Source organism: Nycticebus coucang, chromosome 1 (assembly GCF_027406575.1).
Source record: "Nycticebus coucang isolate mNycCou1 chromosome 1, mNycCou1.pri, whole genome shotgun sequence".
Lineage (NCBI taxonomy): Eukaryota > Metazoa > Chordata > Mammalia > Primates > Lorisidae > Nycticebus > Nycticebus coucang.
This window is the reverse complement of record NC_069780.1, coordinates 146,474,063-146,492,162: the sequence shown is the minus strand read 5'-3', so window position 1 is coordinate 146,492,162 and position 18,100 is coordinate 146,474,063. Positions and strand designations below refer to the sequence as shown.

Below are 18,100 nucleotides of genomic sequence, written 5' to 3'. Positions count from 1 at the left end.
ACGGTAAATTTTTTTAAATTCAAAAGTTTAGCAACGTAAGATCATCAATATTCAAAAATAGCTTTATTTAATAATTGTTTGATATGGAAGGGAAAATTGTGATTATCTGGGCCAATAGCTGAATGTTTCTGATTCTTTCCTTTGGCGTTTTTATCACCAATGTACAATAGAAATGCTCTTTGAGGGTAACATGTGATATGTATGTTCATCTACTTTATAATGCTATACCTTCAGAAGAAATAAATGAAAACGAATTCCTATATGTGTATAGTAGTATGACATACAGTATTAGTGGTGTTTTCATCTGATTTTGAAAAAGTCCTTTCATTTAGGGATATCGTCTACAATAAGGATTTAGTTCTCAGTAACTGCTTCTTCACGTATGCTTCCTGGGTAAGACTTGTAGGTCACGTGTTTTCAGTCTCTGCTCTCTTGCAGCTTCCCACAATCTGCTATAGTATTTCAGATTTCATTTAACCTCTTGTTAAATAAAAATTTTACTGATCCGTTCACTCATTTATTCACTTAATAAATATGGGGTATGTATTTTATATTAAACATTGTTCTAGGTACTTTTAAGTGCCACCAGATCTTAGCAGTTCTTTTTTCACAGGGCCATGTATTTCTCTCATTGTATCGTAAAATAAAATCTAACGCAGCATTTGCACGTTAGACTCTCTCAGGTCCTGCCACAGAGATATTTGAGTGTTGCCACTCAAGTTTCAAGGATTTGGATATAAAATATTGTTAACACTTGTATCAACCATGTGGATAGAGAGTGTATGGTATTTTGTTTAATCAAGTATTAATTCATATTTCTAGTTGAGAGTATGCCCGATGAACTTTTGACTATAGTTGTGGTGCCAAGAACAACAATGGTGTATTTTCTTTTGTATTGTATTATAAGAAGATTGACTTTCAACAACAGGCTTATTCTTCCCAATAAATTGGTTTTTCCATGATAGATGGGACATATTGATGATGAGATATCTCTAGCCTTTAAGTCAATCATGTTCAGGAGAACTCCTAGAGAAAAATCACTAAAGCTTGCCAGTTGACTCATGCTGATTAATGATCTCTAAACTCTTAAGTTGAACCCATAGTCCCGTTCATCAACTCTAGTGCTTATCATGAGCTGTGTTTTCTTTCTTATTTAGTACAGTTGCTATTCTAGACCTTTGACTACGATCTTCTTTAAAGTTCTAGTAAATCAAGTTCAGGAGGAGTTCCATTATTGTGTGAGTTCTTAAAGCAGTCACCATTTTCATGTGTTTTCTGAATCTTTGAAAGTGTGGTGCTAGATGCAACTTAATCCAAATTTATATGACCTTGGGAACCCTCTCCTCTTGTTAACCATAATAAAACACAGTTTGGAGAACGGGGTCTGTACTCTGTTTCTCTTTTAATTTTTTTAAGTTTTACATTGTATTAGGTATTATCTCTTATTTATTTCTGAATTCAATTCCAATCTGACTTTTTAACTCAAAAGTGTTTAATAATCCGGTGAATTCTCAGAACCAGAATCCTGTGTTATTCATGGAGGTTTCCCTGGAGATTTGTACATTTCCTCTTACCAAGTAGGGGATTAGGGAAGTGGTTGTTGAGTGGTGTGGCCACTCATATCCACAGTGTATAATGGATAGTGTGAGAAAGAATTCATCCTTTTAGGTGGATAGGCAGGCAAGATGATCTGTTGGTTTTATTCTATTTTTAAATGGGGTTTCTTTTATGTTTCTATATTATTATATATTTTATGTTTTACATATCCAAGTCTTACCTACATTTATGTAATGGAATTTTTTTTATACACCTGGACATTTAATCAGCTATGTAGAATACAACAAAAGGCCTTGGTGTGTGTCACACTTTATGGGGGCAAGACATGATTGCAAGAGGGACCTTACCTAACAATTGCAATCAGTGTAACCTGGCTTATTGTACCCTCAATGAATCCCCAACAATAAAAAAAAAAAAAAGATAAAATGCCCTAAGAATCTCAGTTTTAGGCAGTTGGTAAAAATTATGTAGATGAAAACTAAATGTTTACTTGTTTTCATACTGAATTTAAAAGCTTTACAAAATTTCCTCTAATGCCAGTGACATAAATGTGGTTTCAATTATAGCAGTATTTATTCTTTGTTTCTTCCCTTTTCTGAGCCAAAGCTCCCAGGTCATTCAACCCTCTTGAGTAGCCAGGGCAGGTCAAAAGTCTCATTGGTTAGATGAGTGAGTGTGTCAACTGCCATCCCCATCTTCTCATGAGCGGCTCTCCATTATTGCTGCTTACTTCCATAATTTCCTAGAAATCATCTAACATCTTTATTCCTTATTTAATAAATGAGAAAAGAAGAGGGAACAAGAATAGATATTAAGTAATTTGCTCATAGGGCTAAAATTACATAATGGCTGAAATTAGCACCAAGAGCCCCGTTTCTCTGTGCCTTGGGTTTGAATTGTGTAGCCCTTTTTTTAGACTGTGGCACCCAGTGGGTATGGAGAGGCTGGGCACGTCCTCTTGCCATAGTAGGCTGGACCAGTCAGGAAGGTAAAGCTGCATTGATGACCACCAGTGTTTGTACTAGGGGTGTCCTTAATAACCAGGTTCCGAGAACATGTGCTGGAAGTCGTTTATATGTCAAATTCTTTACTCAGGAAGACGTGGAGCACATTTGTCAATGTTCGCGAAAGCACTTTTTTTTTTTCTTACACATAATATGTGTTCACTGTAGAAATTTTAGGACAAAAACATTTCCCGCACATCAACTAAAACAAGGAAAATAAAAAATCATTTATAATTGCACTGCTCTAAGTTATAGGTGGGAATGACATAGTAAATTTTATTTATGTTTTGAATAGATGGAGCCGTGTCTTTGATTATCACTAATGTACTTAAAAAAACAGTGTACCATTTAGATAAGGTATAAGTACACTTGCCTCCCTGCTCCTAAAGGGCATATACGCAGGCCAGGGAGGATTTTCTTCTCAGCTTGATCTTCACAGTCAGGAAAATCGAAATAACTTAGGGCCCTGCCTCAAGCCAGTGTGTTGGGCTTCTTTGAGGAGAACAGGAGCTCTGACTTCATTTTCTTGTCAGGCCATAAATTACTGAAAATGAAAAGCTGTGGTCACTTTTTCTTCCCACAACAAGAATTGCAGGTCCCCTTACTGTTGCATCCAACCTTAAGTTAGTCTTTAGCTCAGTGATGAGAAGGACGTGAGCCATGAAAGTAATTTTACATACCTTGTGTGGAAGGTGAACCTTAGGGATAAAAAGGATGTTTTATGTTTTAGTAGAGTGATTTTTAAAGTGAAGAGTGAAAACTTGTCTTACTTAAACTAAAAGTTATTTTGAAGCAAAATTAAGTCTTCTAAATCTCCTTTTTTTTCTGTTGGGAAGCAAATCACATTTTTAAAATGTGCTATGCGAAGTAGGAACAAAAGAAAAAATGATAGCAGTTCCATTAGTTTGGAAGTATGAATGTATTAGAATATAGATTAGTACAACAACAAACTCTTGTCCGTTATTGTAATAGAATGCCAGCGTGCTCTTTGGAGCTTGGCATTTCCAGCAGCCTGTGCACGCACGCTAACAGGCTAGGGTTTTAGCACATGGTAAATGCCAGGCTTCCCAGAGCATGTGCCATTTCTATTACAATGAAGATGACAGCAGGCATTCTGTAAAAGGAATCGTGGTGGTGGTTGACGTTATAGACAGTTCTCATGCTTGTAGCAACCCTGCAAGTTAGGTATTATTAGCCCTTTTATAGATGAAAAAAATCAAGGCTAAGGCTAATTACTTTTTAAACGTCATTTAACTGAGATAGTGATGGAGCTTGAAGGAAGACTGATCTTGTTTTAGAAGGTTCCTATTCTAAGCTCCTTCTCCACCGTGTGCATTCTATTGGCTGCTGACTTCCTTATGTAGGGTACAATTTTGCCTCAAGCAAAAAATGTGGTAATAAAATAATTGCCAGGTTTTTATTTGTATTGTTTCTAATACACCCAAAACCATGCATTTTGAGGAATCCCAGGAATGTTGTAAAACAATGTCTTTGCAAAAATAATTACTCTCTGATTGACCATTTAAAAATCTTTTAGATTTTTTTTAATGAAGGTTTTACTTTAAATGGATGGCATAGCTATAAGTATTAACAATTTGATAGGGATAGTTTTTGTTACTATAAAATACTAATTTTATCTTTGTAATGCTTAGAGCAATTTAATATCCCGCACGTGACTTTTTAGAATGAGCACATTTAGGTAATAAGCTAGAAATTTTATACATAAATTTTCTTATTTTCCAAGTGTGTTTACCTAAAAATATTTTGACTAGAAAAGCTTTGTTAATTCTGATTATCTAGGTCATTTGTTCACAGACTGTGATCTCTGAATCCCTAGTATCGGCATCACCTGGGATGAATCAGAAACTGTACCTGGGGGACCCAGCAATCTGTGTTATAAGCCCTCCAGGTGATTCTGATGCATATTCCGGTTTGAGAACCACCAGTCTATATGTTCCATATGCCAAGAGTGTTTGTGTGTTTCATCTTAACAAATTCATTTTGAGTTCCTCCTCCCGATAGTCTTTTGTGACAGGATGCCACAGACCCCTGCTATGGCGATCGCGGAACTTCCACTTTAATTGTATTTTAAGGGAGGAGTGGACTCTTAGAGATAGACTGAAGTACCCTGGGCTTAGGGCCAGAGCATTTAGTTAACTTGTGACTTTTACAATGCAGGATGGGCATTGCTTGGGGGAACCCCTTGAGTTCCATTGGATATACTTTCAGGGGCCTGGAGTATTCAAAGAGCTGTGCTGGATCCATCAGCTTACAGAAGATGTCTACTTTGCAGGATGGTTGTGAGAATTAAGTGGTTTAGAGCCTGGGCCTGGAACAAGGCATTAGGATTAGTTAGGACCAAAATGTGGGGGCTCATATTAGGGTGAGGGTTCAGGCTCCAGGGTGTGGTGGAAGATTGGCTACTGAGGCCTGCATCCTGCCCTTGCAGGTCTGCCCACACTTTCTACCTCTTGGCTCTGTTTAGTAAACATAACTCTTCTCCAGTTTCCCCTTCACCACTGCTCCTAAAGCTAGCAACCAAGCACTTCCCAAGGTTGTTTTGCTGAGAGCAACAACAGGAAGTAAATAGGTAAAAGGATCTTTTGTCACTTTTTCATTTAGACCTGGGCCCTGGGAGGCAAGACAAAGGCGTATATAAATTTGGGCACCAAAGGGCTCTGATAAACTTCATCTGCACTTCAGAAGTTGGGGGCCCAAGTGAGAGGCTAAAGTGAGGGGGAAAGGAGGGAGCACTGAACTGCACAGAGGCAAGGGGGTGGGGCAGTGGGATGCAATGGGCTGCAAGCTAAGAGGGTTAAGGGCACAGGGCAGTGCTGGCCTTTAAGGTGAGTGGAGGACCAGAGCTGCTTTGCTTATATTAGGAAAGGTTGGTATCAGAGAAAGCAGCTTAAATTTAGAAGAATGGGGCGAATAATTTATATTCCTAAGCATTTTGTGAGATGAAAACAAGTCAAATTTTTTTTTCCATGCTTTTTAGTGAACACTGACTTGTAAAGAAGAGGAAGAAAACAAATTTTTTATTACCTCCTCTCTCCAGATCCAGAGTCTGAGGCTTGGGCAATGATTCTTTCCCTCAAACATGCATGTTACAATACACATACGTGGGAGAAAATTAGTTGATGGTGATGGGGGTGGGGGAGCCATTATGTCCTTCAGGATTTGGGATGACATGGAGTGATGACTTTTTTTTTATTAATCAGATGCTTTGCCCTTAAACTAAGGCTGCAACTAGGTATCCATTGCAGATAGTCAAATTAGGAGATAAGTGTCCTATTTTCAAAGTTAATTTTAGATTATCTACTGCACTAATGCTGCTTATATCCAACACAGGTATTCTGATCATATGGAACCTTGTGTGAAATAGTGTAAGAATCTACATTAACTAGAAAGCAAAACTGATACTGAACAGAATGCCGCTGGGAACTTGTGCTCGGGCCCATCCAATGTATGCTCCGTAAATTTTTATGTTGTTTATATGGTGTGCTGTGGTTTACAGTCTGGCCTTTGCATTAATTTGCCATTGTCTTTCTCTCAAATATTAATGAAGTGTGGGAGTGATTCTATTCCAAATAGGCTTTTTTTAAGGTGGACTTAAAGCTTTTCCTTTAAAATATAATCTTTCCAAAAGATGGAAACCACTTCATTAGTGATTGCTGGCAAAATCTCCCAATGTCTTTCTATAAGCTGTTTAAACTTAGTATTAGAAATTAGGGCTAGAAGATTTAATCAGCCAGTTCACAGGATGCAGTCTCTTTAATTTAGGATTTCCTTTTGAGAAAATTATGAAGTTGAAAAAGGAATATTATATTTCAGACAACTCGGTTTCAAATTGCCTTTATTGCCTCCATCTTGGGCCCTTACATTATCTGTAGTGCTGATGTGGACGTTGTGTATTATTTGAATTAAAAATTTTTGTTCTTAACATTGACCATTGCAATGTGTGGGATGTTGGATTGTGTGCAATAGTTTTCAGAGTTAGGAAAGGTAAAAGGTAGGGTTTTTTGGGCAATGATTAACCTATCTATTTTACCAGGGCCAAATAATCAAGCATTAGTTACTATACATTTAGCCAAGATAGTGGGGTTTAGTTAACCAATGAATACATTGTCACAAGAGTGTTCATTGTTAACACTTTTGCATTTTTAGACTTGGCTTTAAAAAATTACAGAAAAACCTCTCACAGCCCTTGCCACCCTTTCAGCCATAACATTACATTGCCTTGGTTTCTGCCTTTAATTTCCCTGAGGGTTCTTTTTATTTAGGAAAAGGGTGAAAGATGTATTTGTGTAAGCACTACACCAGTGCTTCTGTTAAATTCTCTTTCAACAAAGAATATGTTACTTGACGGCCTCATGCACAGAGCGCATATTTTTCTAAAAAGAATGTGCCATGAAAGCAATGGTTTTTACTGTGTATGTTTATTTCATGTCTGCCAGTTTATTTTAGCTTAGAAATTTTTTAATGCTTTGAGTTTATAACCATATTTCAGTTAACTGAGCATATATACATATATGCACAAAATGGCCAACCTTTAGAAATTCTTTGTGTATTTTAGAGTAGTTTTCTCTCCAGTCTGATAGCTTCAGTCTCTTTGTTTCCTTTAAAATTCAACGAAAGTTTAACCTAAGATATGAAAAATAAAAATTCCAAGAAAAGCTTAATTTGGAATATTAGTGAAGAATTAAATACTTGCTTCTTAGAAACCTTAATCTTTGTTAATGTGAAATTAATGTAGATGATTTGAATCTTGTTCACTTGTGAGAAATTCGCTCCTTCAGTGTAAAGGAGGTCAGTGTTGAGTCTTGTTAACTATTGGCCTACTATAAATCCACGTGCAAATAATGCCACGTCAAAGACAATTGAGAGGAGTTATTTCTAATCCGTCTTGGCAGTGCATTGTAATGGCAGTTCTTCACCTTTTTTCTGGTCTCACTTTTAGTAATGGAGCATCCCAGAGCACTTTTACTTATGAGGATTATATCCATTGACTGATATTTACTGTGTATGGAATGAAAACTAAGAAAAAAATAAAATATGTTGGGGGCGGCGCCTGTGGCTCAGTGAGTAGGGCGCCGGCCCCATATGCCGAGGGTGGCGGGTTCAAACCCAGCCCCGGCCAAACTGCAACAAAAGAATAGCCGGGCATTGTGGCGGGTGCCTGTAGTCCCAGCTGCTCGGGAGGCTGAGGCAAGAGAATCGCTGAAGCCCAAGAGTTAGGGGTTGCTGTGAGCCGTGTGACGCCACGGCACTCTACCCGAGGGCGGTACAGTGAGACTCTGTCTCTACAAAAAAAAAGAAATAATAATAAAATAAAATATGTTGGCTCGGTGCCTGTAGCTCAGCAGCTAGGGCACCGGCCACATACACTGGGATCAGGGGTTTGAACCTGGCCTGGGCCTGCTAAACAACAACAACAACAACAAAAATAGCTGGGCATTGTGGCGGGTGCCTGTGGTGGGCGCCTGTAGTCCCAGTGACTGGTAGACTGAGGCAAAAGAATCACTTAAGCCCAAGAGTTTGAGGTTGGTGTGAGCTGTGACGCCACGACTCTTACTGAGGGCGACATAGTGAGACTCTGTCTTAAATAAATAAATAAGAATATGTTTATTAAATAACAATAATAAATTCATGCTAACATAAATAATATACCTTTATGAATAAAACAACTATAGTCCCCCAAATAAAAATAAGTTAGTGAAAAGTGATATTGTTGTACATTTTTTGCAAATTTCCTTTAATGTCTACCTTAATTGAAGAGGGCTGGTTTTTCCTGTCTGTCTCTGTTTTCGGTTTGTTACAGTATCACACATCCAGTGGCCTCTGGAAAACTAAATGTACACTCATGAAAGAGATTTTAAAGGGTCAATGTCTAGATAGAATTATGAAAAAAAATTTATCTTGTAGACTCTCTGAAAGGCACTTGGGAACCTGGTGGTTAGGGTCTCAGGACCATACTTTGGGAATCATTGCATTATAACATTTTAGAAATCCTGGGCGCCTGTAGTCCCAGCTACTCGGGAGGCTGAGGCAAGAGAATCGCTTAAGCCCAGGAGTTGGAGGTTGCTGTGAGCTGTGTGAGGCCACGGCACTCTACCAAGGGCCATAAAGTGAAACTCTGTCTCTACAAAAAAAAAAAAAAAGAAAAAAAAAGAAATGTATATGATTATTAAGAAAATCTCTTTCCTAATATTTTCTACTGTCTGTGTGTGTGAAAGTAATACTCTTTCGCAAAATTAACTACTTGTGAGTTGGCAGAACTTAATCAGAAAATGGGGAAAGACGGTTGGGTTAGTCAAAAAGTGTAAATAACTGAAGTTTTTTTGTTTTGCCATCAAATGGCAGTGATTCTTGTAGGGTTGCCCTCAGACATTCTCAGCACACCATCTCAGGACTTAGACCTCTTCCACTCAAGATTCCAGGAGCTGAGAAAAAGGAAGTGTTATGGATGGAAGGGAATGTGTTGGACACCCTCCCTTGTTTCTCCAGCAGAGAAGGGAAGGAAAGGGAAATAAAATTTAATGAGCACTTTTACTATGTGCTAGGTGCTTTACATACGTTATTTTGTTTTAATTCCCAAAACAACCCTAGGAGGTATTTCTAGCCACCTTTTGCACACAAATAAGTCCGATTCAGAGAGGTTAAATATTTAACATGTACAAGGCACACAGCATTTAAGTGGCAGAACCTGACCTGACTGTAGGACGCCGCCAGGGCTTGGTTTCAATTTTGTTATTCTTCAGTTCGTCCAGATTGAGAATGTGGATATTAACATTTTACTGGGTTCCGTGACAGCGTCATGATAAAACAATTTGTGAGGTTTGCTCTTGTGGGAGTAACTGTCTTTCACAGATTATATTTTATAAAGTGAAATAAATATTTTTTAAGAAAAGGGTTTATAATTTCTTCAGTTTTAATTCTGCAGTTAATGATCCGTGTTTTACTCCTGAGTGGGGATTGTCCCTTTTTGTTTGCGTAGTTCTGTTACACAGCTACCTGTCCCAGAAAATTCTCCATTTGTGGTCCTAAAACAGGTGGTTATCATAATTTGTCAGCACTCCAGAAAGGCAAAATCCTTTCTCAGGAGCACTGTTTTGTTATGAAACAAAACCTAAGAGATAAGACCAGTTAGGGGATAGGGGCGGTGAGGGTGTGTGTGTGTGTGTGTGTGTGTGTGTGTGTGTGATGTCTTACGACCTTCTTCGTATTGTTGGGGGCCGAGTATTCTCCTTGCTTTTCTTGCGGGTGCTCTGGTATGACTAGGACCCACAGAGAGTGAGGTGGAATTTCCAAGAAGGTTTCTGAAATTGGAGGGTCCACAGCACAGGACCACTGTATAGTCCTGAAGTAAGGCCTGGTGGAATGGTTACATATCGACTCAGTATTGTTTGGTCTTAGAAAGTAATACACATGTGCCAGCTGCCTATTGTGCGTGTATGTAATTTTCCTGTGTTGAAGGTAAAGTCTCTCACCTCTAGCATTCCCACCTAAAAGTAAGGGGAAGTCCCTTCCCCACAGAACAAATAGGCCTCTGAGTATTAAGTAGCTGCCACAAAGCTAATCGAATTAGACATGCAGCTGACCTGAGAGCAGGGAAATTTCTACAGGAAAGGCTGACAGTGGAGGAGAGAAGTCATCTGGTAGTGGACAAAAGTAACAGAAACAGCCTACTTTATTTATTTATTTATTTTTTTGCATTTTGGCCAGGGCTAGGTTTGAACCCACCACCTCTGGCATATGGGACCGGCGCCCTACTCCTTGAGCCACAGGCGCCGCCTGAAATAGCCTACTTTAAAAATACTGCCACTTGGGGTTGTCTGGTCTAGGGCCTGCTTTTCCTAGCTCACTTGGTAACACCCTACATGATTGGCTGATTAGGGTGGAGGGGTAGAATTCACATCATTATTTCAGTCAAAAATGGTTGGAATTTGTAAAGGAGTGTGGGTACTTGAAAGATAATTTAGAGTTACTTGGAAAATGAACACTCATGAAATACCTTAATCTTTGCTGATATCAGGTTAATGAAGTGTTGCTCTGTTAGACATATCTGTATTCATTTGTGTCCTCACATATCTCTTGGAATAAGTTGTTTTGGCAGTCCCAATATTTTGTAGTTTGCTTTGTAAAAATCCTTACAAGAATAGTAAGTGTTCACTAATAAAATTAGAGAATATGTGGAATTTTCTCCCAGCATATTGTATGATATCAGGATTCAACATACTTATTTTTTTCTGAATCATACAGCATAACTCACATGAATAAAGGAGGTCAATTTTGCAAAAACTAAGGGCTTCATCGGTTTTCATAATGGCCTCTTCTTTGATAGGTAAATGAGTCTTTTGAAGCACCTATTATGTAATCTCCTTTTAGAATCTTTAAATACTAACTAGTCTAACTCTTTTGGATCCTAAATTGTTTTGGCTTTGCCTGTGATTAGAAGAATTCTATTGGAGAGACAAAGACATTTGAGTTGGCAAGCAAGGAGAGCTAGGACTGTGTTAAGTGGGAAGAGATGATAACTGTTTTCCTATTATGATAACTCCTTTCCCCATGTAAGCATATATGTGACAGGTGGAAAAGAGTTTGCCTTGAATTGAATGTACTTGGAAACTTTCTGGACTCTTTCTTGTGATCCATTGATATTTCTTTGTCTTGATCTGTGCTTGTCCTGTGGACTTTTAATTGTTGCAACTTTCTAGTGCCCCTATTAGGCAAGACTGCTTTTATTCTTCATTTTTAAGATTTGCTGGGATGTTTACTTTTTCTTCATGGGAAAACAGACATTTAAAAATTTATTCTTTACTATGTATTCTTTCTTTAAATGTGGTTTTCTAGAAAAAAGTTCTTGTTAAAAAAAGAGGAGACCAGGGCGGCGCCTATGGCTCAAGGAGTAGGGCGCTGGTCCCATATGCCGGAGGTGGCGGGTTCAAACCCAGCCCCAGCCAAAAATAAAAAATAAAAAAAAAAAGAGGAGACTGGAATATCCATTCTGAAACAAGCATAGTATTTCAGGAAGAAAACCAAAGGTTATCTATCATGACAGTTCTCAAATTTCTTATCATAAAGCATTTATAGTGACTTGTTTTTAGGGAATGCTCTCTTTTAATTTATTCATTTGGTTAAAATTATTACAGTACTTTTCTCCTTTACACTAAGTGTTGCTCGTTATGAATTACATTACTCTGAAAGATTTCTTGTGAGCTGTGATTTTTCCGACTTTTCAGTAAGTTGGTTTGAATGCCCCATATGTGAATCCTTGGCATCATCTGTCACTTTCAGTCTCATCTCTGCAGCTCCATGTCTCCCAAAGTCTCCACATGGTAAAGATTCTGAAGGGGATCTTGGAGGTCAGAGATGGGTGAGTTGTGCTAACATAGTGGAGAGAGTGGAAGGCTGAGAGTGGGCCCAGGGCTTCAGTGTCATTCAGATTTCTGCCAGACACCTGAAATCCTGAGGTAAATCTGAGTCTTGGAGGTTGGATTCCCTTCCCATAACCTTCAGGCCGCTTCATGGGTGCATCCCCAACCCCAACAATTCAGGATAACCTCCCTAAGCATTTAGGGAAAAGGAATGTGGAGGATTTGTCCTCTGGCCAAGTAGGCCAGGACTGACTGGTCGGCAGTGGTGGTGAGAGGCAGTTTTCAGTTGCCTATAGCTGTAGCTATTGCTGTCCAGTGGTGAATGGCTGCCCAGGCGGGGTGAGCATCTTATCTCTGGGCCATTAAAAAAAGTAGCCAAATGGCCATTGGTTATGGAGCTTATAGAGGACTGCTGTGTGGGTCTGTGTTTAAGGTACAAGGCCTCTGAAGTCCTTTCTCCCTTGATGATTTTATACCATGTTTTTAAGAGAGTGCATGTGTGTCTAGCAACCTTACATTTATACCAGCATTCCTCTGTGTGATGTGAAAGAAAATAATCACTGATGGGCAGCACCTGTGGCTCAAAGGGGTAAGGCGCCGACCCCATATGCCGCAGATGGCGGGTTCAAACCCAGCCCCGGGCCAGAAACTGCAAAATAAATAAATAATAATAATAATCACTGACTGACTTGGGCTGTGGTGTGTATGAGAATTTGGTGGGCTCTTCAGCTCTCTCCACAACCATTCCTCATAGAAACTGCTATATTGGGGCGTGTGTTGTGTGTGCTACTCCCTGGTCAAAGTTTGTGAAAGGAAGCCTCTCAGAGATGCAGTGTGGCGGAGCCCGCTGGTGGCTGCCTGGAATAAAGGTGGAGGGAAAGGAGGGTGGTGGTTATTTTTCTTGGGGGGTGGCCTGAGAAGAAAGCTGAGCTGGCTGATTCTACTCTAAAAAAGAAAAGGAAAAACAAAAAACCCACTGATCCCACTGATGTAGCCCATTTTTGTCTTATATACCACAGAGTCAGAGCAGAGTAATGACGATAGCTGTGATCTAACAGCTCCCTATGTATAAGCTGAGCTGGCTGATTCTACTCTAAAAAAGAAAAGGAAAAACAAAAAACCCACTGATCCCACTGATGTAGCCCATTTTTGTCTTATATACCACAGAGTCAGAGCAGAGTAATGACGATAGCTGTGATCTAACAGCTCCCTATGTATGTGGCAGTGGTGTGTGACAATACTCACTCATGTGGTTGCATAAAATAATTTAGCATGTCTGTTGGATATCATTTATTTTACCTGTAATGGGAGTGGGGGTGGGGGGGTTGGAGAAGTGGCCTGAATGCTCGTACTTGAAAATAAAACCCATCATATTCTTTTCTTTGCTGCTGTCAAGTTCCACATGTTTCAAAGAATTAGAGCATTTCATAGCATCTGAAGGCAGAAGCTGAACTCTCCCTTTCTTTCACATAGGTTTCCACTTGAGCGGCACAGTGACAGAACCTGCAATACAATCGGAGCCAGAAACTGTTTGCAACGTGGCCATCAGCTTTGATCGTTGCAAGATTACCTCAGTGACCTGCAGCTGTGGAAACAAGGACATATTTTATTGTGCCCATGTTGTGGCACTGTCTTTATACCGCATCCGCAAGCCAGACCAGGTCAAGCTGCATCTTCCCATTTCAGAGACTCTCTTTCAAATGAATAGAGACCAACTACAAAAGTTTGTACAGTATTTGATCACAGTGCACCACACAGAAGTTTTGCCAACTGCTCAAAAATTAGCAGATGAAATTCTCTCCCAAAATTCAGAAATCAACCAAGTTCACGGTGAGTATAGACTTTATACATTTCATCTCTGGATCTGTTTTCATTTATAAATTTAGTTCTTCTGCATGAAATGAACTAAATGTGAAATAGGTCTTTCGCACTGCTCTTAGGTAGTTGAAAGAGATTTTTAAATTTAGTTATATTAAAATATTTCTTTAGAATTACTTCATGCTAGGCGGCAAGCCTTTTGTGCTCAGAAAAATTGCTCGTGTTAAAGCTAGACTCTATAGCTTCCTTTACATTTAGTAAGAGTTCACTGAAAACTAGGTATTAGTTATGCAAAACACTTGTATAGTCATTTAACTGACTTGGGCATATTCAGAATTTTTTCATTTTCTTTTAAAATTTTCCAGTACAGGTGCCTCATATTAAGAAAAAAAATATTTTTAGAAAAATACTACTACTTGTTTAGAGAGACTGTAGATGTACTATTTTGTATAAGAAACCACAAAAGAATACTTCTTGTATGTCATGTGAACATACAAGTTTATGCTCTCCCATACGAGTTTAGGGTATGTACACTTCTTTTAAAATTTTTATACATAGAATATGTTATCTCAGTTATTTACAAACACATTTATCAAGTGTTTTATACAGTGCAAATACATCAACTCACAAGAATGTATGTACAGAGGGTGCCAAAGAAACGTATACACATTTTAAGCAAGAAAATACTATATTAAAATTTAATAACATATACTGGTAACAAAAGATGAATACAAATCATGCTAAGTACCTCTAATTGTGGAAGTTAAATGCGACCTAAGTATTATAAATTTAACAGTTTTTTTCTTTCTCATATATATATATATTCTAAGTTTTTGGCACCCCTGGTATGTGCAACTTTTTAGAAATATACCCACCACTTATTTTCTATAGGACGTTAATGAGGATAAACTATGTTGTTAAAATGTAGGTTGCTTGTGCTTTTAAAATACTGGGACATGATGTTTTAAATATTTAAAAATATGTTGAAGAAAGTTAATACAGTCTTGGGCGGCGCCTATGGCTTAGTGAGTAGGGCGCCAGCCCCATATACCGAGGGTGGTGGGTTCAAACCCAGCCCCGGTCAAACTGCAACAAAAAAATTGCCCGTCATTGTGGTGGATGCCTGTAGTTGCAGCTACTCGGGAGGCTGAGGCAAGAGAATCGCCTGAGCCCAAGAGTTGGAGGTTGCCGTGAGCTGTGATGCAATGGCACTGTATCGAGGGCGATAAAGTAAGACTCTGTCTCTACAAAAGAAAAAAAAGAAAGTAATGCAGTCTTGACTGTGCAGCTCAGGGACCAAAGATTGTTACACTTCTTTAGTTATATTGATTTGGAATAGAGAACAAATCATTCAACCCTATTCTTTTAGGTTTTCTTTAAGGTCGTTAATTGATACAGCAAATAAACATGTTTAAAGAAAGAAGTTTGAGACCATTTTTTAAATAGACATGTTTTGAAAAGTAAAAAGAAACAAGTAAAATTAATTTTGATAGTATGTTTTCTTTAACTTAGTATATCCTCAAAATTTATTTAACATTCATTAATAGATTTAATAATAATCATAAATTTTTATTCAAGAAAAATACTGATATTTTTATTTTTTTATATTAAGTCTGAATTCCAGTTTTATACTATACAACTCATTTCAATTCATACTACAGCCATACTGCTTGAGTGCTTAACAGCCATATGTGGCATGGGACAGCACAGCCTTGGAGTATGCAGGGTGTGAGAACACCACTGTCTGTCCACTCTCCTGTTGGTGGGCCTTGCCTTGAATACAGCTGCTCTGAGCATTCTTTTACAAGTCTCTCGAAGCTTTGAGATACTTTTAATGTGGTATTTATGTCAGAGAAAAATCCATGTATTTATATTTCTTCTAGTGCTCCCCATATCAGACTTAGCTTTATTAAAGTAGCTATCATAAGGTATTTGACTTGATAGCGTCTGCCAATGTTAAATAACAAGAGTATAAACAACTCTGGCACAGAAGTACCTTCAAGCCACCAAAAGCACATGTATTCAAGAGCTTTTCAAGAAGGCTTCTTCTCTGTTACACCATCTGTCTCAAATCTTGCAGCCTTGTGAAGATTCAGCCCAGCTAACAATCATCCCAGAGATTTCTCAGGAGCCTATTTGTGGCATCTTATTAAATTGTTTAGTGAAGGCAGAAGAATAGGATATACCATTTCTTCAAACTTTTATGTATTCTTTTTTTTTTTTCTCTCCTACCCTCACCAGGGTCATGTAATCTATTAGGGTTACTTTGTTCTTTTGAGTTTTAGTTTAACCAAAGGCCTACATCAATAATCGATTGCTTATTCTGCATTGGTCTTGCTTTTTTTTTAAGAATAGTGACCCCAAAAGTTCCTTATTAAAAGATTTCAAAGTCTGTTTCTGTGTTGAAATGTGGAACTAATGAAGCAATGTACGTACCCTAAACTCGTATGGGAGAGCATAAACTTGTATGTTCACATGACATTTCTTTCATAGGTTCGAAAATTAAATAGAAAAGATATCTAAGGGACTATCAAGCACAGAATGCAAATCAACTTTAGTCTCTATGTAATTTTCAGATAACTTATGTATGAGAGCAGCCTTCATCAGAGCAGTGAACTTGAGCAGTTTATCCCACCAGATTTCTCTTCACTTAATTTATCATCAGATTTGCTCCCTGCCTGGAAATGGGCCAATTACATGAGCTGCTTTCTGCCTTCCATTCTAGTTTGACAAGGGGTAAAAAAGAAGAGTTAGGAAGCAGGCCATGACCTTAAGTGATGAAATGGGAAATCTGTTCCCTGGAGGGTCTTATTTTAATTGTTAGATTAATGACTTAGTAGGAGGTGGGAATAAAAATGTTTTGCAGTTGTTTGACTCTGTGGTCCCACCTGCTTCCTAAAACATTCTTTTTAAATCGTTTCTAATGCAGTACTTGTATGGTTTTCTGGGTATAACGTTTTTCTTTGGAAAAAAAATGTCTTGAATATTGGAAGGATTTAATTTTTCTCTAAGGAAGAGCATCACTTTTACCTTGCTAGGTAAATAGAGTTAAGATATGATTTAGATTTGATTAGTTGGTATCATAAAGTGAGGTTTAGTTCGCATTTTGGAATAATTTTTGGAACAAGGTGTAATGTAATTTAAGTGAATACAAACTATGTTGATAATTTTGTTTTTTCCATTTTCCTTGTGAACTTATCCTAATGCTCCTTAAAGTTCTATTAGTTGCTTTTCCTTATTATCTTGAAATATTTTATTTTTTAAAGAATTTTGACCTGAGGAATTGAAAGCTTTCTTTCAAGTCTCATTCATGGACACTGTTTCTCACAATTTATTTGTAAGCTAGATATTGCAAATTATAATTGTGATAGATTGTACATGAAGAAACTAGGCAGAATGGGTTGCTGACTTGTCCAAGGTCATAGAGTCAGTGAAGGTTGTTGGAAGATAGACTTAGTCATTGTCATAGTTTAGTACTTGTCACTAGTCCTCTTACATTGCAATGTGTTTTCATAAAATTTTCCACATAATCGTAATTAGATCATAAAATTAACCACTGTATGCTAAAAATGGCTATAAGACAGTTCATGTTAATGGCCCACCAAGGAGATTGCCAGTTATAGCTCTGTGGGTTTTTTTTTTTTTTTTTAGCAAAATTGTTTGCTCTCAGTTTGTATATTCTAATTAAAAGCTTCCATATTCTTAAAAAAGAAGGTGGTATCTTTGCTAAGTACTTAAACCTAGAGATTTATTGATTTCTAAGTACTAATGCTATTTTTTTTTTTTTAAGATTTTTTTAGAGACAATCTCACTTTATTGCCCTCCGTAGAGTGCTGTGGCGTCACAGCTCATAGCAACCTCCAATTCTTGGGCTTAGGCGATTCTCCTTCCTCAGCCTCCTTAGTAGCTGGGACTACAGGTGCACACCACAATGCCTGGCCATTTTTTTGTTGCAGTTTGGCTGGGGCTGGGCTCGAACCCACCCTTATCGGTATATGGGGCCGGCACCCTACCCACTGAGCTGCCGGTGCCGCCCAGTACTAATACTATTTATTGATTTCAAAGTCTGTACTCTCTTAGTCAGCTTGATCTGTTTTTGTCTTTTATGGTTCCTGTTAAAGGAGATGTATGAAGGTTGGTAAATTGTGGTGTAGGGACAGAACATTGAACTTTAAATCTGGAGGTCTGAACACCATTGTTGTCTCTATTATGTTTTACTTGTGTGACTTTGGATGGAACTTATTATTTATTATATTTAAAATACTCATAATCTTCTCTAACAGTGTTGAGGGAATTTTAATGAGGTATACAGGTGTAATAATAAAAAAAGATAAATGAGCTTGC

General features: G+C 38.0%; 1 protein-coding gene across 1 annotated transcript in view; it reads left to right on the top strand.

Moving 5' to 3' along the window:
- The window catches only part of ZSWIM6 (zinc finger SWIM-type containing 6), a 212,939-nt gene that overhangs the window by 119,106 nt on the left and 75,733 nt on the right, over positions 1-18,100 (top strand). The window contains exon 2 of the mRNA XM_053590125.1: positions 13,412-13,768. Coding sequence (XP_053446100.1) covers positions 13,412-13,768 — 357 coding nt within the window. The remainder of the gene's footprint in view (positions 1-13,411; positions 13,769-18,100) is intronic.